At 33.5% G+C, this 24,051-nt stretch overlaps 1 protein-coding gene across 4 annotated transcripts in view; it reads right to left on the bottom strand.

Annotated features, from left to right (window-relative positions):
* The window catches only part of EFHC2 (EF-hand domain containing 2), a 297,057-nt gene that overhangs the window by 130,868 nt on the left and 142,138 nt on the right, over positions 1 to 24,051 (bottom strand). For all 4 annotated transcript variants that reach the window (XR_012474021.1, XR_012474022.1, XR_012474023.1 and 1 more), the window contains exons 5-7: positions 17,943 to 18,194; positions 15,663 to 15,773; positions 15,148 to 15,286 (exon numbers count right to left, since the gene is read on the bottom strand). Coding sequence is in view for 1 of the 4 variants with exons in the window: in XM_074214142.1 (XP_074070243.1) it covers positions 15,148 to 15,286; positions 15,663 to 15,773; positions 17,943 to 18,194 (502 nt within the window). In the remaining 3 variants the exon portion in view is untranslated. The remainder of the gene's footprint in view (positions 1 to 15,147; positions 15,287 to 15,662; positions 15,774 to 17,942; positions 18,195 to 24,051) is intronic.

The raw sequence follows: 24,051 nt of genomic DNA, 5'->3' as shown, positions 1-24,051 counted from the left end.
AGGATTCCTATGTATTTCCCTCCATTGTATTTTGATCTGTTCATCCTCTCTCTCTCTCTCTCTCTCTCTCTCTCTCTCTCTCTCTCTCTCTCTCTCCCTTTTCCTGTTCTTCCTCAAAAGTTTGTTTTGTTTCTGGTATTTGCCTCTTTAATCTTCCTTCCATTTTATCATCTCCCCTCCAACTCATGCCTTTCTTCTGTTTCACTACTGGATAAGAGATTTCTATACACAACTGTGTGTATAATATATGACACACATTTATACACACACACACATGTATATATTCTGTCCTCTCTAAACAAATTCCAATCAATGTGATATTTAAGCATTGACCACCCCAGCCCCATTTTCCTCCTCCATATAAGAAATCTCTTCCTTGTGTCCCTCTTTTACATGAGAAAAATATTCCCTACTTTTCCCTCCCCCCACTCCATTTTTTTGAAATCAGCTCTTTGACTCACCCTCAAATCCTCTGTCTGTGTAGACTCCTTCTAACTGCTCTAACAATGATAAAATTCTTAGGAGTTACTTCTATAATTTTCCCATAAAGGAATGTAAATAGTCTAATTGAGACTTATGATCACTCTTTCCTGTTTACCTTTTTATGCTTCTCTTAAATCTTCTGTTTGAATGTCAAATTTTCTATTTAGCTCTGATCTTTTCATCACAAATGCTTGAAAGTCTTCAGTAAATTTCAGTAAATATCCATTTTCCTCATAAAGAATAATACTGTTTTGCTGGGTAGGTTATTCTTGGTTGTAATCTTATTCTTGGCAGTAATCTTTTCTCCCTTGCCTTCTGAAATTTCATATTTCATGTTCTCTTCCTTTATCATGAAAGCTGCTAAATCTTGTGTGATTCTGTCTATGGTTCCACAATAGTTAAACTGTTTCTTTCTGGTTACTCACAACATTTCCTACTTGACCTGATAGAGCTGTAATCTGGCCATAATATTCTTGGGACTTTCATTTGGGGACTAAGGAATTTTCATTTGGGGACTGTAAGGACTGATGGATTTCATTTTGGAATTGAAGGAGGTAATTGGTAGATGCTTTCTTTCAGGTAGTCCAATAATTCTTAAATTATCCTTCCAATCTATTTTCTAAATCAGTTGTTTTTTTCTGATAATACACATTTTTCTATTTTTCCATTTCTTTGATTTTTTATTGTTTCTTGATGTGACAGAGACATTAGCTCCCCCCTGCCAATTCTAATTATTAAAGAATTACAAATCTTCAATGAGCTTTTGCCTCTAGATCGGTTTTCTCAAATATGATTTTCATTAGTATTTCAGGGTCTTTTTTAACCAAGTTGTTATTTCTCTTCATAATTTTTGTACATCACTCTCATTTCTTTTTTCCAATTTTTCTCTACCACTCATCTCTTTAATTCTTTTAGGAATTCTACTTGGGCTTGTTTCCAGTTAGCATTTTTCTTTGAGGGTTTTATAGCTTTTTTTCACATTATTGTCATCTTGTGAGTTATATCTTGGTCTTCCCTGTTATGTAGTAGTTTTTGTTATGGTCAAGTTCATTTTGTGTTTTCTGCTCATTTTTCCAGCCTAGTGACTTTGAATTTTATGTTAACGTTGGGCTGTGGTCACTTGGGCCTGGGGAGGCTTCAAGCTTTTCTGTGTTGCTATTTTAAAAGCTAGTTCTGTGCATCTTAAAGGTTTTGGTGCTTCTAAGATAAGGTGAACCAGAGATAGAAGAAGTCACTGCTTTCTTGGTCTGTCCCCTGTTCTCCTGCAAGTGCAAGTACTAGTATTCCTCTTGATCCATGATCCCTGATCTCTTACAGCTTCAAATGCTCCTTTTCCTCTTTCCTTTGGAACTGCAACCAAGACCCCTAGCAATATTGTGATCAACTGCAAGTGCTCCTTTCCACTCTGGAATTCCAGTCCAGAAGTAAGAATAGGCAATAGAGCTGCTAACCAGTGTCAACTACAGCTAGTAGCAGCAAAAGGTCCCATATAATCTCTTTCTGAGCAGTGGTTGACCCCTTTACTGTCTCTGAGAACTCCAAAATCTGCTGTTGCTACTGCCATTTTCACGGCCACTTCAAAGGCCTACCATTTGTGCTTCTGCTATACTATGGGTTGTCTTCCATCCTGGGATATTATATTCTCCTTTGACTTCCTATGTTGTCTTAGGCTATAAAAATACCCCATTCTAAACTTTTGATTTCTCCACCACTCCAAATTTTGTTTTGAGGAGTGATTTTAAAGTTATTTGGAGGGGAATGATGACAGTTGGGTTGTTGCCTGTACTCTGCCATCTTGGTTCCACATGATAAACAAATTTAAATCTAAATCTCTCATTTTACAGATAATTACACTGATTCCCAGAGAGATTAGAGGATTTGTTCAAACTGGTAGCACTGTTAAGAATAGAATTCAGGATTTTCTGTTTATTGATCTTTTCATCATACATTGTTATAATTATATAATAATCAATTTGATACCTGACTTTTTTATGGATCCATAACTTATTAGGTATAAATACTTGCTTCATTATAATACCATGCTCCCCTCTATATATAGTCATACCCTCTGATTTCTTTTCCATAATTTTTTCCATTAATCCCTCATAAAGGACTTTCCTCTGATTCTTTTAAATTTTTCCAAGTACTCAATGTGCCACTTGAGCTTGTTATCTGTTGTCCCTCTTTTCTGTTGAAACATAAAATTCTTAAATAATTTTTCTTATATAAATCATTAATTTGACCAAAGTAAAAGTTCCAGCCTTATACAATTTCTAGTTTTCTCAGAATAATGGTTTCAAATACCTGGAATTCAAAAATATTAAAATAAGTTTGTAATTTTTTTCCAGTCCAAGTTCATTGGTCCCTTGAAATCTAACTGTGGATGCCAGGTTAAAATCTAGTCTAGTCCAACCATACCTAAGCAAAATCTTATCCTACATTTCTAGCATAAAGAACTCAAAGATCACATAAATATTTCTGCATGTGCCATACAACTCTATTTAATTGGCCTATTAAAGCATTTTTGAAAGTAACACAAATAAATGGTTTTCTTACTAGCTTGACTCATTTGAATATATGAGTTGGGTAAGAAAGTCAGATTAGTTGTCAGTCAATAAACATATCTTAAATGTTTACTATGTGCCAGTCACTGTGATAAGCTGAGAATTGAGTTGTTAACTACAGAGAGTAGACCATTTCTCTTTTTTGTTGTTTTGCTTCACTTTCTTTTGAATTTTAAAATATTTAATATATGTTTTTATTCCAAATTCTCTACCTTCTTCTTTCCCCACTCCCCTCATTGTGAAGGCAAGCAATTTGATATAGATTATACATGTTCAGTCATGCAAAACATATTTCCATATTAGTTATACTGTGGGAAAACAGACAAAAAACGAGGAAAATAAAGTTTAGAAAATATACTCTGATCTGTCATAGAGGAGAACATGATAAAAAGAAGATTTCTCTGTTAAGCACTAGACTAGGCCACTAGGGTAAGAAGAGGGGAATCCCTTATGCAATTTTCTTCTGTGGGGAATCTTTTAAAATGCAATAGATTTTCAACATCTAAGCAGATGTATTTATTCCATAACCTCTGAAAACTCTAATTGTGTCTGTATATTTCTGTCATAGAGTTTCTGTATATTTCTGTCATAGAATTTCCTTTTCTCCTATTTCCCCTTGAATACCTTTTCCTTTTCTTCATTTTTCTCAACACCACCACCAACAAAAATATTGTGAAAGGATGTTTCAAGATAACACAAAACTAACATTCCCTTGTAGGGGCTTAATAAATGCTCATTGAATTAATGAATAAGCAAATGAATGAATGTTGTTCCTATTAGCATTCTGAAATTTGGTTCCTATATCATGTTGGGAAAGGACTGAATGGTGCTAGCTGCCTGGATTTATGTTGGCTTCTCCCTCTAATGATTGACAAGAAGTGCTATTTCCTGTGGTGCTAGATAGGAGTGATGAAAGAGAGTCAGGATTTCATTGAGATAAGGAACATGATGTAGGAAGGGAGGGAGGCAGGGAGATTATCTGCAGATTCTTTATTATCCTGGTTCAGACCTGAAGGGAATTGGAGAGAGGTAATAAAATGTGTTAGTTCTGAGTAGACAAGAAATTCTTCTAAGACAGGAAAAAAATAGGAATAGGAATCAATGGTTTTATTCTTTTAACCCTACCATAAATTATGAAAAATAAAAAATAAGGTTTTCCCGAATAAAAATAACTTACTTCTGCCTATTATATGTAATATTTTTCTATTAATAGTTAGACCTAGAATCTTGTTAATACCCTCAAAAGTTAAATAATAGAAAATATCAAGTGTGATATTTTAATGTTATTTGAATTGTGAGATTGTCAATATAAGAAATAAGTTACTAGCAAGAAATTATAAACTCAGTCTTCATATTTGAATGTATCAGATGGAACTTTAATTTTGATTTAATTCAATTAACTATATATATAAATTTACATGAGACAATTTTACAAATATTTAATATAACAATTTATATATAATATATAAAGGCAATACAATCACTAATTTTTAAAATTACTAACAAAACTTAATTATAAAGAAATCACCATTTTAACCAAATTTAATAGTTTAACATAAAGATTCAATGTAGCTCTTTCAAGTCATAGCCCCAAATCAAGGAACAGTTCAGCAAGGATTAATTTTTATTTTTAGGAATACATCTATAAAAATAAAGAGCTGAATCAGCTTTTTAGTCTGTGTTGTGGTCAGCAAAAAAGTTTTGACCCATAAATAAAATTATAAAGAATCAAATTCTACTTAGCATATCTAGGATAAGTTGGATATTCCCTTAAATAAAAACAATGAATATCTAATTTTCCTCTGAATTTAGCTAGTAGTGAACATATGGGTAAAGTATCTGAAAATAGGATTTAGATTTCTGGACAATACTTTTAAATACAGAAATGATGACACCCCCCCCCCCCTTAGAAACAGAGTTATTTGAGAATGTGAATTAGAAGACTTTAGGTTGAAAACTAAAGGAGAGGCAGCAAAACAAAAATCTTCCCATATGTAACTGCTAAACTGGGTGTCTTAGAGTTTTAGGTAATCCGGTGGTAGAGTATCTGTACAGAACACTAGAAATATCCAGGAAAAGAGCTAATAATAAAAACCATGGTTTTAGTTCTATATACACAATTACATAGATGCAACTTTTGAACACTTTTGCCTACTCTATCTTCCTTAGCTTTCTATAATATTATTCTAGGTTTTGCTCCTCTCTGACCCTTCTTAGTCTCTTTTATTAAATCATCATTCTTTTTCTAAAATTGCCATCAAATAGGGCATCCCTTAAGAAATTATTGTAGATTCTCTTCTCTTTGATCTTGCTAGTCTTTTCCTTGATCGGTTCAAATTATTATCTCTAAGCTCATATACAGAGAGAGTGAGAGAGAGAGAGAGAGATATTAAGGATATACATGTGCATATATTATATATGCATATAAATATATATATATATACACAAATAAATATCATTATTCTGTTGAATCCAGTTGAGCATTATCTGTCAGTCATCTCCACCTGGATATATGATCTCAAACTCAATGTGCTTATATAATGGACCTCAAGTCCATCACCTTTATCTAAACTTTCCAATCTCAAGTGATGATGCCACATATATCATAATTCTACTCATTCCAAGTTTCAACCGTGAAATCATTCTTTATGTTTCTTTCACCCTCAATCTCTATATTTAATCAGTCACCAAGTGTTTCTAATCCTACCCCCATATTCTCATGTGTGATCCATTTTTTACATTCACATGCGTTCTCTACTAATTCACGTTCATATCATCTCTGGTCTAAACTCCCTATTTTTTGGACTCTTCTCTCACTTTCAACTACTCCCATATTAGTGTCAAATTTATATTATATAGATCTAAACATATAAAAATATTCAGTTGTACTATAATTGTACTAGAATAAATTTGAAATCTTCACCTAGCCCTTCACATTCTAGTTCACACCTATGTCTCCAAGTTTACTTCATGTTATTACCATTACACTTTTCTTTCCAGTCAAACTAGACAAACTAGTCTACTAACTATTCCATGTATATGATTTAGAAAATATATCATAGGAAATTTCTTCTAACTATCCTGGAAATAAATTTCAAATAACTTATAGCCTATATCCCACCAATTTCTCTGCTGAAAATATAGAGGCATACCTCAGAGATATTGCAAATTCAGACCATCACAACACAGCAAATTCAATAAAGCAAGCCACACATTTTTTTTTGGTTTCTTAGTACATATAAAAGTTATGTTTACACTACACATTATATATGGAGTCTAATAATAGAATGAAGTCTTAAAATGTATACACTTTAATTTAAAAAAATTTTATTGCTGAAATATGCTAACCATTATATGAATCTAGAGGGAGTTGTAATCTTTTTTGCTTGTGAATGGGCTTGCCTCAATGATGGTAACAACTCATTGATTAGGGTAGTGATTGCCAAAGGTCAGGATGATTGTGGAATTTCTTAAATGAGCACAACAATTAATTTTAGGGTATTGGCTCTTCCTTTCACTTGAACATTTAGAGGCCATTGAAAAGTGATTAACTGACCTAATTTCAATATTGTTGTGCTTCAGAGAATAGGTGATTAGAGGAAGACAGTGGAGCAGCAGTCAGAAAACACAACATTTATCAATCAAATTTTTATGGGTATGTTTCCTGGCACTATAAAACAATTATAAAAGTAACATCAAAGATCACAATAACAGATGTAATAATCATGAAAAAATTTGAGATATTTCAAGAATTACCAAAAGGTGACACAGAGACATGAAGTGAGGATGTACTTTAGGAAAAATGTTATAGATAAAGAGTTGCTCAAGCCAGGCTTGCCACAAATCTTCCATTTTTAAAAAAGTACCGTATCTGTAATACAATAAAGCAAAGTGTAATAAAATAAGGTAAGCAGGTATACTACAAAGATCAATGAAATAAAAGCAGCATTCTTTGAGATAGTAAAAAACTGGAAATAAAATGGGTTCACTTTCAATTATGGTACAATTGTGATCACATATTGTGATATATGAATGCAACAAAATATTATTGAATCATAATATATGATTAATGTGAGGTATTCAGCAAACAAAAAGTGATGCAGAGTGAAGGAAATCCATCAAGAAGACAATATAAATATTCACAATGATTAAAATAATGAAAGTAATAATACCAAGAAGCATTTGAACCCTCATGAATCATGATGAATGCTTTATCCCTAGAGTAGTGATAGGAAGGATACCAGTCTCCATTCTTTAAAAAGGAGGCAACTTTACATGTGAATTGCAGTCTACACTGAAAGATGTAGCTGCTATGACTTAGCTTTACTGGATTTTTTTTCCTGTTATGAGGGATTAAGGGGGAGGCTAGGTGGTGCAGTGGATAGAGCAGCAGCCCTGGAGTCAGGAGTACCTGAGTTTAAAGCCAGTCTCAGACACTTAATAATTACCTAGCTGTGTGGCCTTGAGCAAGCCACTTAACCCCATTTGCCTTGAAAAAACCTAAAATAAAAAAAAGGAGGGATTAAATGGTTGGTATCATGAAGGACTTAAAGAGAAATGACAATAGTATAAAAACTACAATGGTATAGAAACTACAAAACAAATGGCATAATAATATATTGTAGTTGAGATGGTGGACTTCTAACCATCCAGTTTTTTTTCTTGGATCTTTATCTCTGAAAAACTGAACAACTGCTTTAATGACAACTGATCTCCTTAAATGGAGAAACCAAAAAAAAAAAGTTATTTTTACCTGGTTCTTTTCAACAAGAAGGAAGTGATTGCTGAAGTAATAAGGGCAAAGATCTACTACCTGTTCAAATTTATGATAGAAAAGAATAGGGAACTCAGTCAAGTCTGATACCCTAAATTTGGAGAGATTAGATTTGAAAAACTTCAGCTAAAGGACAGTAGGATCATTAGGTCTAAAATTCTAAAGAACCAGCACAAGAGAATTTGAATGCTCTCAGTAATGAAATAATAACAGTATGTTTGCCCAAAATGAAATGGGCAAATATTTCAGGAAGGAAGGAAGGAAGAAGTGAAGAAAGGAATGAAAGAGGAGGAAAAGAAGAAAAAAGAATTACTAAGTCAAGAAATCCTAACTTCAATCCTTAAAAATATTCTGAAATGTATTATTATTAGAAGGAGGATTCCTGAAAATTTAGAGAGAAAAATAATGATCACTAAGAGACATTTCATCTTTCTTAAAAAAGACGTAATTAAGTTGCCCAGGTTAAATGAAGAAGAGATTAAATACCTAAACAACCTTATCTCAGAAAAAGAAATTCAAAAAGCCATTATTGAACTCCCTAAAAAAAATCTCCAGGACCTGATGGATTCACAAGTGAATTCTACCAAACATTTAAGGAACAATTGGTTCCAATTCTATTGAACCCTCATGAATCATGATGAATGCTTTTTCCCTAGAGCTGTGAACTCTTTCGAAAAATAGGGAAAGATGGAACTCTGCCTAACTCGTTCTATGAAACCAATATGGTGCTGTTACCTAAACTAGGAAGAGTTAAAACAGAGAAAGAAAATTATAGACCTATTTCCCTGATGAATATAGATGCAAAAATCCTAAATAAAATCTTATCAAAACGATTACAAAAAGTTATCACTAGCATAATACATTATGATCAAGCAGGATTTATTCCAGGAATGCAGGGTTGGTTCAATATTAGGAAAACTGTTAGTATACTCAATTATATCAACAACAAACCCATCAGAAATCATATGATCATATCAATAGATGCTTAAAACGCTTTTGACAAAATACAGCATCCATTCCTATTTAAAACACTAGAGAGTGTAGGAATAAATGGACTGTTCCTTAAAATAATTAGCAGTATCTATCTGAAACCATCAACAAGCATTATATTCAATGGGGAGAGGCTAGAGGCATTCCCAGTGAGATCAGGGGTGAAACAAGGGTGCCCATTAGCACCACTACTATTCAATATTGTATTAGAAATGTTAGCATCAGCAATTAGAGAAGAAAAAGAAATTGAAGGAATTAGAATTGGGAAGGAAGAGACAAAACACTCACTCTTTGCAGATGATATGATGGTCTACCTAGAGAATCCCAAGAAATCATGCAAAAAGCTACTGGACACAATTAGCAATTTTAGCAAGGTTGCAGGTTATAAAATAAACCTTAATAAATCCTCAACTTTTCTTTATATGTCTAGCAAGATACAGCAGGACGAGCTAGAAAGAGAAATACCATTCTAAGTAACCTCAGATAATATAAAATACTTGGGAGTCCATTTGCCAAGACAGACTCAGAATCTTTTTGAAAACAATTATAAAACACTTCTCACACAAATTAAATCAGATTTAAATAACTGAGCAAATATCAACTGCTCACGGATAGGTAGAGCTAATATAATAAAAATGACAATTCTACCAAAACTAAACTATCTGTTTAGTGCCCTACCAATCAAAATTCCAAAAAATTACTTTAATGAGTTAGAAAACAATTTAAGTAAATTCATACAGAGAAATAAAAAGTCAAGAATTGCCAGGAGCTTAATGGAAAAAAAGTGTAAAAGAAGGTGGCTTAGCCCTACCTGATCTAAAATTATATTATAAAGCATCAGTCATCAAAACTGGTTGGTATTGGCTAAGAAATAGAGTGGTGGACCAGTGGAATAGACTAGGTATAAAAGCAGGAGATGATTACAGTAATCTGCTGTTGATAAACCCAAAGAGTCCAGCCATTGGGATAAAAACTCCCTCTTTGATAACAACTGCTGGGATAATTGGAAATTAGTATGGAAGAAACTTAGATTAGACCAACACCTCACACCCTTTACCAAGGTAAGATCCAAATGGTTACAGGACTTAGACATAAAAAACAATACTATAAGCAAATTAGAAGATCAAGGATTAGTTTACCTGTCAGATCTATGGAAAGGGGAGCAGTTTATGACTAAGGAAGAGTTGGAGAACATCACCAAAAACCAATTAGATGATTTTGATTACATTAAATTAAAAAGCTTTTGCACAGATAAAACCAATGTAACCAAGATCAAAAGAAATGTAGTAAATTGGGAAACAATCTTTACAACTAATGATTCTGACAAAGGACTCATTTCTAAAATATACAGAGAACTGAGTTATATTTTTAAAACAAAAAGCCATTCCCCAATTGACAAATGGTCAAAGGATATGCAAAGGCATTTTACAGATGAGATCAAAGCAATCCATAGCCATATGAAGAAATGCTCTACATCATTAATTATTAGAGAAATGCAAATTAAAGCTTCTCTGAGGTACCACTTCACACCTCTCAGATTGGCCAATATGACCAGGAAGGATAATGATCATTGTTGGAAGGGTTGTGGGAAATCTGGGACACTACTACACTGTTGGTGGAGCTGTGAACTCATCCAACCCTTCTGGAGAGCTATTTGGAACTATGCCCAAAGGGCAAAAAAATGTGCTTACCCTTTGACCCAGCAATACCACTACTGGGTCTATACCCTGAAGAGATGATGAAAAAGGGAAAATACATTACTTGTACAAAAATATTTATAGCAGCCCTGTTTGTGGTGGCACAGAATTGGAAATCAAGTAAATGTCCTTCAGTAGAAACCAGGAGGGACGGGATTTCAGGGAAGCCTGGAGGGATTTGCATGAACTGATGCTGAGTGAAATGAGCAGAACCAGAAAAACTGTACACCCTAACAGCAACATGAGAGTGATGTTCAACCTTGAAGGACTAGCTCATTCCATCAGTGCAACAATCAGGAACAATTTTGGGCTGTATGCAAAGGAGTATCCAGATAAGGAGCTGTGGAGTTTGAACAAAGTTCAAGGACTATTCCCTTTAATTTAGAAAAAAAAAAACAGATATCTTATTGTCTGATCTTGTCACCTCTTAGACTTCTCTTCTTTAAGGATATGATTTCTCTCTCATCAAACCCAATTTGGATCAAGGTACAACATGGAAACAAAGTAAAGACTGACAGAGTACTTTCTTTGGGGGGGGTGGGGGAGGGAAGCAAGATGGGGGGGAATTGTAAAACTCAAATAATATCTTTAATAAAAATTAATTAAAAAAAGATGTAATTTCTTTTTTGATAATTACTGACTATACTGGTAAATCAAGGGATCAGTATAAGGACAGAGTACAAAGTATTTGAAACAAGCAATAATTCTGATATGGTTTCATTTTGTAATAGAAATGTATCTCTACTAAATAAAAAAAATCTAATTTTAACAAGGTACACCTGAATTAATAAGACTAATAGCCAATAAACAGCACTTGATATGTGCCATCACTGAATCATTAGTTCTCACAACTCTAAAAAGCAGAGTATTGTTTACATATGAGGAAACTAGGGCAAGCAAAAGTTAAATGACTTGTGCAAAGGTTAAATGACCCAAAACTAGAATGTGTCTAAGGTTTTGGATTTGAACTCAGATCTTCCTAATTCCACTGAGCCAACTAGCTAGTTTCTATACCTCTTAAGTTAATTATGCCAGATGAGTGAAGGATTTCATCTTATAAACTTTCTTGTTTTTAATTCTGTAGTTTTTAAAATGTATATTACTATAAGAAACATGCAAAAGTTGTAGCTATTAAAGATCATACCTCAGTGTCTGGTAGAGAAATTAAAGCAGCTATTGGTATGATTAAAATCAAATGTTTCAAAGATCATTGAAGCCCATGATGAACTAGGATCAGTTGCACTTAATTTAAAGCAAATAATGTCAAAGTACTGAAAAATGAATACCATGGAAAAAGTCAAGTTAATTCGCAAAAAAAAGAAGCAAAGCTATTCTGAGGGACATGGCAGCTGAACCATAACATGGTATGAAAGGAAGCAATATTTTTAAAATGCTAATATATCATGAAAAACATACCATCATAGGCAAAAAAATATAGACAAGTATTGAAAATTGAAAAAGATAATTTTTGATAAGATTTACTTTTTCATTCAAGAATATACTGAGGGGCGGCTAGGTGGCGCAGTGGATAGAGCACTGGCCTTGGAGTCAGGAGTACATTAGTTCAAATCTGGCCTCAGACACTTAATAATTACCTAGCTGTGTGGCCTTGGGCGAGCCACTTAACCCCATTCCCTTGCAAAATCTAAAAAAAAAAATATGCTGAAATCAGTGTCAAAAGAAGTACAACTAAGTCTGTAACATCTGGATACTTTCATCTTACCATAAAGCAGGCACCCAAAAATTCTATAGGGATTTTTTTACTTACAGTGAGCCAGGAAGTTTTGATCATATTGAGAAAATTATAAATTTTGATAAATATACTTATATACTGACACAAAGGATAGATTTGAAATTACAATAATTCTTAAATGGAGATGGAATACTGCAATATGAGCTTATACTATGGTTCCTATTATCCCCCCCCGTCAAAAATTTAAGAAATTCATAAAAGACATAGAGATTAAGTTCCCAAGACATGGAGATTAAGATCCCAAGGATCTGGGAAACTTGTCTAATTCAACCCCATTGGAAACCTATGGCTATAATTAAGCATATGGTTGGAAAGCGCATAATGTCCGAATTAGTACAGAGGTTTCATGACAACAAATTAAAGAATATGTATCAAAATATTGTGAAGTCAGTGCTAAATCATATAAAGCAAGTGACTGAAAAATGGGGTCACCTTAATCATATTGAATTGTGAGAAATAACGAAGGGCATGATTTCAGAAAAATCTAGGAAGTCTTATCTAAACTGATTCAAAGTGAAGTAAGGAGAACCAGGAGAGCAATCTATTAATTGCAATATTGTAAAGATAATTAGTTGTAACTTAGAAACTTTGATCAATACAATGGGCTACTACAACTCCAAAGGACTCATGATATAAATTATAAAATATTGTTCAACTCCAATTAAAGAACTTATGGATTCATAGTGCAAATTTGAAGTATATTTTTCCCTTCATTAGTTTATTTCCCTTCCCTCACAGAACATTCATGAATAATGTGGGAATATTTTGCATGAATGTATATGAATAATAAGTATCATATTTCTTGCTTTCTCAATTGATGGGAAAGAGATAGAGACAAAATGGAACTGAAAATAAAAATAAAAACATTTTCTAAAAATTAAAAAATAAATAGTACCATATCAAATATTAAAAGTTTTAAAGATGTAAAAAGTTATAAGATTTATTATATGGCAATATATTTAATTATTTTACTTTTGATCCAGTTAATTTGCATATCACTATAGCATTTTAGGTCTTCTTCAAGGCATTTGAAAAAGTATTTTTGCTATTGTGGGGAAAAACTTAAAAAGTAAAGAAGTTAAATAATGGAGTTCAAAAATGGAATGAGTAACAAAACCTATAGAATAAGGGTTAAAGGGTCAATGTCAGTTTGGAAGAAGTTCTCTAGTACTATTCCCCAGGGATGCAACCTTGTACATTTGCTGCTTAACATTATTTTCAATGACATGAATAAGGACAAAAAATAAAATGATCATCAGATCTGCAGGTGACTCAAACTGGAAGGATATGCTAAAACAACTGATGTCCAAAAAGTTTTCAACAAGTTAAAACAATGTGCCAAATCCAATAAGATTAAATTTAATAAGAATAAATTAAAAATCCCTACCCTTGGGGGTTCATGGAATCAAGGGTACAATTATAAGACAGGAGACATGGGACTATTCACTTTCTTGTGGGGAAAAGATCAGGGGTCTGTAATGATTACAGAGCAAATCTGAATCAACAGTACAAAAGAGAAGTAAAATTAACCAAATAAAAGCCCTAACTCAAAATTAAAGTTCATTAAGAGATCCATAGAGTGCCCAAACCAGGTGAAATGAAAATCTATCTCCATGATCAGACCATGTTTGAATTATTGTGTTCATTTTAGCAAATACATCTGAGATAGGGCATTAATAAGTCCCAGTGTAATCAAAGTAGAGCCACCATGATTCTAAGGGGACTAACTATAAACCATTGTCAAAAAGGATCCCTTGAAAGAAGCAGGTATGCTTAACCTAGAGAGAAGGCTGACATTTATGTGAATTATGTGAACTATATGAAGAGCCCAAGTAGGGTTATAGTATTCCTATTCTTTCACTGTAATTCTAGACATGATCAGAAAATAAAAAGCAGAGTGTGAGTACCTTTAGAAAAGGGATTCTCAGGACAGCTAGGTGGTGTCCTGGAGTCAGGAGGGTCTGAGTTCTAATCTGACCTCAAACACTGAATAATTACCTAGCTGTGTGAACTTAGTTAAGTCACTTAACCCCATTGCCTTAAGTAAGTTTTAAAAAAATGGGATTTTTATTTTCATAATTGTATCTCCAATGCCTGGCTCACATTAGGTGCTTTAAAAATGCTTGTTGATTAACTGATTAATCTTATCTTCCCCCCCCACAAGTTAAAAGGTATCTGAATCTTTTTTACTTTCAATGTAGTCACAAAATTTAAGTCTTAGTGAGACCCATGAGATAATGTTTCCCATCTTACATAGAAATTTATATTTAAACATATGAATACAAGCAAACTGAAGCCAGAGAGGTGAAGTGATTTGCTTATGGTTTTTTGTTTGCTTGATCTTTTTTATAAGTGACAAAGTAGCAGAGTCAGAATTGTGATCCTATTCTTCTACTGCACTTGGCATTTATGCTGAGCAATGAACCCAAATTGCTGATGCACATCTCCATGTCACTTTGTTCTTTACAGGTAAAGCCAAATCTCAACATTTGTCATTGTTTAGTCTAAGGAATGTATGATTTCACTTGACTACATTTTAACTCAGAAATGGCAGAAGATATCATTAAACATTTTTTTTAAATGTGTACCTTTAAGACAAGTTTGGAATTTTTTTAAAAAATGGAAAATTAGAAGAGGACATGTTTAAAGTTACGAGCACCAACAGAAGTAACTAAACTACATATTAAATCCCAATCATATCCACAATGAGATGTAAGACAGCACAAAGAATTGTACTTAGCTTTCTGTTTCAATTATATCAACCTAATACTTTAGCTTGTATATTCAGAATTTTTAACTCACAAAGGAAAACATTTTTCTAGAAAAAAAGATTTTTCAAATAATCCTTCCCATTGGAAATAAATACATTATATATTTGTCACTTACCAATTCCATATTTGGTCTTATAATATTGCTTTGTAAATTCATCACAATCACAAAGAAGTACTTTTCTCCCCCAAATATTGATTATTTCGCCTATTTTCAGGTCTTTGTCTTTGTAAAATTCCTGGTTCAATGCTCCAGTCTAAAAAATAAATAAAACAAAGCAAGGTTCCATTAGAAACATTAAAATAACATGGCATCTTCCTAAGAAAAAAATAAATTATACACATGAATATATCCAATTTCAAAACCAATATCATCTGCAACACTAGTGACATTTAAAAATATCTCTAGACCTTGATATTGAGAGATACTTTCAAATACAGTTCATGTAGCTCAAAGATTCCATTATTCTAAACTTTAGCCATATATAAAATTGAACAAAATGATAAAAAGCCTATTTTCTGCTAATATTTAACTATCAGTATCAGGTTCTAAAGATTCCATGTTTTAAAGAAATCAATAAATTTTATCAACTCTGCAGTTTTACAGGAAAATAAAATCTATAATCCCCTCACCTTACAATTATCCAATAGGTATCGGCCTCGATTTCCTTCTAATCCTCCAAAAACATTTAGAAGTGTTCGATCTGTGATCTGACCTGGATGATATATTCCAGTTGGAGCAAACTAATTAAAAAAAAGGCAGAAGACTGGGTAAGGAGAGATACTAAAGATATGTCAGAACACAAAGATGGTGAATTTCAGTAACCCAGCTCACATGTACTCACAATGTACTTTGAATTGTTTTTTTCTTTGTGACCCAGGGAAGGTAGGGCATTTTGAAAAATTTCCATTTCAATACCTTATCTTAGGTTGGATCTCCCTTTGTTCCCCCTTCCCTGTCCCCTTCATTCTCTAAATCCTACTCTCCTTCCAAACCCAGAAAATCCTTCATTTTTTATGAAATTTTCCCCAAATTTCATTCCCTTAGCCTTCTAGGATCCTTCCCTTCTTGGGGATACCTTGAAGCTGAGAGATGTTTTGGATCCATGGGCATAAGATTTTAGAGAAAAGGAGAAGTATTAGAGGATGATTTTGGTGGCAGACAATTTTTTATCCATCTATCTATTTATCTGTGTGTAATAAATTTTATTTGATAAACAATATAAATCACTATGTACATGCATGTAAATTAAATATATAAAGTAATAAATATTTATATGCATATTGTTTGTGAGTGTATGTAAATATGTGTGTATATATATATATATATATATGATGTATACAGATACTTATGTCTCATCCGCATCTCTCCATGCCTGAACTAACTTGTATTAATTCTTTTATTTCAATGTCATCATCAATCAATTAAATAGTCAACAAATATTTATTAAGCACCCGCTCTACATGGTAAGATAAAAATACTTTTTAGATCATATACAAAAAGTATAAAGAAACAGAATGGCATAACCTTTGACTCCAGAAGACCTAGATTCTAGACCTATTTCTTATATCTGCTGGCTGTATAATCCTGGGCAAATTTCTAACTTAACAAAGCTCAAAGCAGCTCTCTAATATTATAATTTATAGGGGAAAGTACTGATCAGCATTAATCATCAGCATTAATAGACAGAATTTCCTCATATGAGAGTTCCATAGATAAATTAAATTATGGGCTCCATCTTTATTCATATATAAAAAGTAAATTTACAATAGACATGTATTTCTCCCCACCCCAACTCTTTTTAAAGTACAGTGCACCCATATGTGAATGGTGTCTCAGATACACACTGTGTTGTGGCTAAGAGTCTGTAGTCAAAAGCAAAATGCCCCCTCGTACTACAAGCTAATCAAAGTTACTCATATGGCCAGTGCTTCTCAGCTCAGATGTTCTTATGGATAAATAGACTGGCTTTTGGGGGTTTTTTAATCCTTATTTATTTTCCAATTACATGTAAAGATAGTTTTCATCATTTATCCTTTTGCAAGCTTTTGAATTCCACATTTTCCACCATGCTCCCTTTATATTTCCTCCCCTAACCACCCACCCTACCCCCGGCAGCGAACAACCTGATTTTAAGTTATAAATGTAAAACTATGATTAACATTAGTTGCTAGATTTTGTTTCTGATGAATTTTAAAATATTTAGTTATCATTATAAGTAGTTATTAGTAGAACTGAAAGGTAAACTTCAAATGTGTAATAAAATTACCTTGGTTTTAGAAGCATGATGTCAAAACTTCTAGAACTCAATTTTCGTGCACAAATTAGCTTAGTCATTTTGATTGGAGTACATGCTCAGTACCACTTTTATCTTCAATAGCCAACTAAAAAATCACTGAGTAGGTAGTAATCAGATAGTATGTAATGGGCCAATTTCCCCCAAATGGCTAAATCTGTTTATATGTATAGACAGAGCTTATATGGATGATGGCATCTAATCTCTACAGAAAAACTACAAATGTCAAATGTTGTTGAGTCACAAATTGGACTTAAATTACTATGGCTTTGGAAAATACCTTTGAATTCTACTTGTTTTGTTATATAAACCTGAGTAAAAGAAGTTGTATAGTTATTTTAAAAGTCTATAAATTCCCATGAACCTGAATTCTCTCCTTGCTGCCCTTAAAACTCAGTATTTTCAGATTCCAATTGTTCATATTCTTTGAAACCTGTATTGTATCCAAAGATGAATGTGGAATGAAGTTCACACAATTACTGTGATTTCAACACTCTGGCTAATGCATGGTAACTGTCATCATGTTCATAATAGATGACAATTGAAATAATGAGTCAAGTCTTTAAGATGGAAAAGCAATCTCGCAATCTCAAATTACGTACATTTTTTTTTTTACCTTAGGTAGCTTTCTTCTATTGAGGAACAATGGAATAGCATCCCTGCCTGAGTTAGATGGTATCACTTCTTTGACTTCAATGGTATCATCAGACAAAAAATAGTGAAGAACAAGTTCTCTGGGGTCACCAAAGAGTGATTCTGAGTCATCCCACAAGCAGTAAAAACGCAAAACATGCCCATCATGCTCCAGGAATTGTCTCAGGGTATCAAAGCGTTCATAAGGTCGGAGGGGGTTCATGCGGTCCACAGTCTACAAGGCAAAGAGAGATGAATAAGCATATCTTATATGTTTATCCTGAACTGTAGGCAAAGAAATGACACAAAGGAATCTTCTCCCTTAGAATGTTCCAAGAAATTTTAAATTTCACTTCACTTAAAACAAACAAACCAAAAGGCCAAACACAAAAATAAAACCAAGCATTTTTTTTAAATCTATTGTTGAAAGTTCTTTAAAATAGACTTCTGCAATATTTTTTAAAACAAATTTCTAAGAAAATAATTCTTATTTGTCCTTTGGCAAAAAGAACATTCCTATCTTTACATGCTTCTTGCTATCCCAAAGAAATATCATAAAAACAATACCGCTTGGGGGGAAATGAAAACATTACATTTTTCCTTACTTAAAAATCAGACTTTGGGTTATTTATATGTTGGGGTTTGCCACCATAATGTCATGATTATTGCAATGGAGAACAAAATAGGCCATAAGAATAGGGGAGGAAAAAGGCAAGTAGTGAAGGCAATGAAGAGAATTCAATGGAAACTGGGTGTGGAGCAGATCCCAGGTTTGGGGGCATAAAAACACTGGGTGTGACCACAAACATTTGAGTTGAATAAACTGAGCTTACTTTTTGTCAAGACCAATAGCATACTAAAGCCCAAAGCTTGGCCTTTGCCTCTCCTTTAACTACCTTGGACACTGAGATATTTTCTTATATGGATTCTTAATTAATTCTACTCTGCTATTACACTATCAGTTCACTAATCCTAGCTTATATGCATGATGATTGTGCTTGCACAAGTACTTCCAGGATGTCAACCTACTATTGTCCTCCCTTTCCATCATCTACCAGTTCCCTGAAACAGGAAGACTTTAATCAGTGCCATGGGAACTTTTCAATTGTTCTTTATAATAGGACTGGAGAAACAGTGCAGACAAAGCAAATCAACCTAGAGCAATGAAACATTACTAGTTCTTTTATATATTCAGCAACTGCAGAATTTTTTTTTGTCCTTCATTCCGTGATATTTAGGGGAAGTGAAGCCCTGACAAGTATGTGAATTGAATCTGAGTAAGGGGATGCTGTGTTAAATTACCAGTCTTACTTTCTGCTCCAGAGTCATCTAGGTTCAGTTATCAGATAGAAACAGGATGACTGAAGGTGACCCTGAAGGCAAGGAAATCCTGCCCAAGGTCACACAGCTAAGTGTTAGTTGTCTAAATCTGAATTTGAACTCACATCCCAAGGCCCAGTGCTTTATACATTGTGCCACCTAGCTTCCTGTTCTCTTTGAAAAATTCTCTTCAGAAAAATACTGAAGTGAAGATGGTATCTTCTGGACAGACATCTTGTACTTTATCTGTAAATTTCCTCTCTAGAAAAAGGGTTCATAGCTGGTTCAAATTACATATAAGTAGGCAAATGATAGATAATATTTCAACATGATTGGTTTTCTTTGTAATCCTATATATTTTACATTATGTATTTAAAAACACTATCCTGAGAAAGAGTCCATAGAGTATTTACAAGACAGCCAAAGGAGTCTGTGACAAAAAAAGTGTCTAGGAACCCTTGACCTAGAGAAACATTTAGCCCATCTTGGAAAATGTCCTACAGGAAGACTGTGGCTCCCCCATAAGACAGGTGCACTTCTCTGAGAAGTGTCCTGATCCCTCCTTAGATTGGAAGAAACTTTTCAGAGCTTAGAGAAGTGCAGGTAAATCTCACACTTATGTCTGAATTCTATCCCTACAACATCACCTCTGACATTTCTTTGACTTGGAGAAACAGCTAGTATAATAGCTCTCCTTAAGGAAAACAAAACACTTTACATATCTCATTTGATCCCACAATCATCCTGACAGGGAAGTGCTATTATTATCTCCATTTTATAGATGGGTAAATTAAGGGTAAGAAAGGTTAACTGATCAATGTCCAAAAGTCAAAATAAGAAATGTCTGAGGCAAGACCAGAACTCAGCCTTTTCTGTCCCAGGAGAGCACATTAGTTCTCTTTCCTTCACTAGTTCCCCCATTCTTCCTAACACCCACTGCCACCATTCGTGACTACTAGCCCCAAAACTTTTCAAGAATTTTTCTCATTATTTCCTAAATTTCAGGAAAGTTTGAAGTATAAGGAAAAAGTAAATGCCAGCACCACATAGGATTAAGTTAAAACTGACCTACCTACACAAAAGATCAATAGAGCCAGACACTTTAGGAAAATAAAAAACAAGCTACTTTTTGACAAGTTAAATATGCAAACCTCCCTCTGCTACCTGGCTCCACCCAGCAAAAGGAGCTCTATATTAAGTATATTTGTGTTGGAGCTGGGTGCAAAAATTTTAGCATGAACATTTATACTTCCAAATGGCCAATACCACAAATCAAACTTTGGTTTACTATTTTGTTCATTGTCTCTAGGCTTGAGAAAGTGATGGAGAAAAATGTTAATGATATAGATGAAACTTAAAAGTGTGACCTGTATGTATTCCCTTCTTCCCACCCCCCAATTCATTTAAGAATTTACCAGTTCGTGTGTTGAACATGAGTCAACAATGAATTTTTAATTTGCCAGGATACATAAAATAGATATTATGTAGGATCGCTGATTTAATCATCCCATTGTATTTAACACTACTCAGTCTAAAACAATACCAAGTCTGCACTTGAGTGACAAAGACAAATACAGAGTTGACAAATAAAACCTCTGAAGACTATAGATTTCTGCAAGCTGGGGGAAAAAATGTCTGGAAATTCATTCAGTTCTATGAAGGGCTGCTTTCCAGAAAATGATGACAAGTGGTCCTCAAGGAGAGGATAGAGAAACACTTGAAGGAGAAACCTAATTTAAAGGTAAGTTCCATCCATCACCTCAATTAATGTAATTAACATTTGGATAAGATAAGGTGTCAATGTATAAACAAGATGCACTAATACCCTTAATAACTTTATCAAATATGAACATTCCTTTGATCAAAAGAATCAGTCAATGCACCCAGGATGTAATCACATAAAAGAAGCTATTAAGGAATGTTCCCACAATTCTACAACTGTGTTAGTTATTCATGATGAAGTTGTAATGTGAAAACAAGATGCAAAAACTCTTAGCATTCTATCAGTGGAAAATTCTTTCAACTGAAAGGATCAATCTTACCCCTTAGACCTATGTATAAAAACAAAAAAATGAATAGATGGGCTGGCATAGGAGATTGTTAGCTTGGGAGAACACCCATCTGTACCAGAGAAAAAGAAAGTGAAGAGTGACCAAAAAGGAAATGTTATACTACTCTTTATATTCTCTCTTCCCCCCATCACCAGATTAATGGACCAGTAAAAGACAGTGCATTGAGTCAGAAACAAAGACACTTAGGATAGATGGATTTGGAGAGTATCAAGATAGCCCCAAGGTTACCAACCATGAGAACTTGAAGTATAATCAGTCACTACTTGGGGACCCAGTTTTCAAATACAACTTAAAATCCCATTTATCTGGAGCAAATAAGAAATAGGGTTGTCTGGCCAAAACATGTAATACCTATGTAATCTCTGGTCATATTTGTCCTTTCATCTCTTTGAATTTTGTTTTTCTCTGGATCCAGGAAGAGAATTCATGAGAAAAGATAATTATCATCATTTTCTTTATTACCAGCATTTATATATGGTTTACGAAAAGCACTTTATGAATATGATGTCATTTTATTCTCACAACAGTTCTGGCAAATGTGTTTTTCATTTTACAGAAGATGAAATTAAGACAGACTGAGGCTAAGTGACATGCCCAGGGCTATCTAGGCAGTGAGTGTTAGTTGAGGTGGGATTTGAATTCAAGTCCCCCTGACTTAAGCTCCAGGAATCTATCCACTGTTCCACCTAGCTGCCTGAAAACACAGCAGCACTTTTCTGATAGCAAAGAATTAGTTATGAAATAGATGCCCAATCATTGGGGGTATGTGGATGCAATTAATATTTCTGGACTTTCAGAAATGACAAATGTGAGAAATCCATAAAAACATAGCAAAAGCCTCTCTTTTGAGCATTGGGTTTTTTCCCTTCCTATGTTTGTACCTCAAACTGTGGAATATGATAATGATCACAAGGATAGATGATTCAATACTTTAATATTCTAAACAGTATTCCATTTCATACCCTAAATTAATTTTAGGTTTGGCCAGCAAGAAGCTAATTTAACCCATTTAGCATCATCTCACAGTTGCAACATGTGGGGTGGGGCAGGGAAGAGGAAAGGAGAGCAGAGAAGAAAAGTATTTTACAAGCAGGAAGTATGTAAGACCACTAGACTAGCATCTGTAGTAGCTAGAGCACCATTTGGAAAGCAATCTACCTAGATAATAACTTTCTACTCGGATAATAATTAATAAATGAAGTTTAAGAAAGCAAATACTCATACTATGGAATCCAAGGGCCCGAGATATATATGAAATGATGGTTGTTGTTTGGGGAAGGGAAGTATGAATCAATGTCTGGAGTGTCTCATATGAATTACCAATTTTCAAAGAATTAAAATAGGAAAGAACATACAACATACTAATATTATGTTGAAACTTATTTAATCATTCTTTATTGATTCAGAAAGACACTTAAGTTCCTGTAGTATCCCAGAGTTGACAATTTCATAGTAGGACCTAGGTATGTAGAAGGTGGAGATTAGGTTGACTCTGCAATCCATATAAGAAAGTTGCCTTTAAAATAAATGCCTTACCATACAAGCACAGTGGACACTTATGATATATATATATATATACTTACTGAGTGATATTTGTTGGTCTGTAATTGATCACTTTCTCAGAAATGTAAGATATAAAATTGGGAGGGGGAAGAGAATTCTTTCATTTAAAACTTTATGATTCTAGAGAAATAGAAGTCTACTACAGCAATAAAAAATTGATCAAAAGATATTCAAGTCTCTTCTTATATTTTTGCCTGAAAATAGGGAATGCCCAGTATATGTGACCAACATTAGCTTGTTAAATTAATATTAGTGTCCATTTTTTGGAACAGATTTGTGATTTCCTTGGCATGGAGAATTCCCAACACTGATCGGCAACTTCTTTGAAATTTATAACCACTGAGAAGTTAACTGGATTGCCCAAAGTCATCTAGCCAGAATTTGTCAGCAACAGGACTTAAACCCAAGTTTTCCTGATTCCAAGGTTGTGTCTCTATCCACCACAGCATGTTGTCTCTCACATTAAAAGTATTTCTTTTGATCTCAAAACTACACCAAGGAATGTATTATTGATTACACTGTGCAGACATTTTTCAGTTTAAGTTAGAGGGCTTAATTTTAATTGCATTTTAGATAGCAGACAATGGAAAAGTGAATGCAAAAAAATCAATGAAAATAAAAATACCTGTAATTTTTTCCATAAATTGTTAAAATGAGTGTTTTTAAATTCCGAAGTGAATACTCAAATTATTCTTGTCATCTGGAAGAAAAGTATCTGAAACATTTTCTCATTATTCCCAGAATTTATTTAGTTCCTAGTCCCAAAAAGATTTTTTTCTATATTTCTTTTCTTATAAAGTTTATCAGTATAAATATATATTCTTATAAAGCTGATCCACATACTTCATGCAGTCCATCAAAATTCACATTGACTACAGTCTAATAATCACCAAGTTAATGAGGGCAAGGCATATAAAAAGGATAAAAATTCATATGGATTTAAATTTCTCTTTGGTTCTCTCAAGTGATCCTCAAAAAAATGGCAACAGGAATATTTTGTATTTATCTAGTCTTGTTCATTTAGAGGATTATTACATACACAAAGCATATGCATCAACATATAAAAATACACACAAATCTGATTCCACATTAAATATTCTTCATTATTAAATATATATATATATATATATATATATA

Source organism: Macrotis lagotis, chromosome 1 (genome assembly GCF_037893015.1).
Source record: "Macrotis lagotis isolate mMagLag1 chromosome 1, bilby.v1.9.chrom.fasta, whole genome shotgun sequence".
Classification (NCBI taxonomy): Eukaryota; Metazoa; Chordata; class Mammalia; order Peramelemorphia; family Peramelidae; genus Macrotis; species Macrotis lagotis.
Note: the sequence above shows the minus strand (reverse complement) of the source record. Positions and strands in the feature narration are given on the sequence as shown.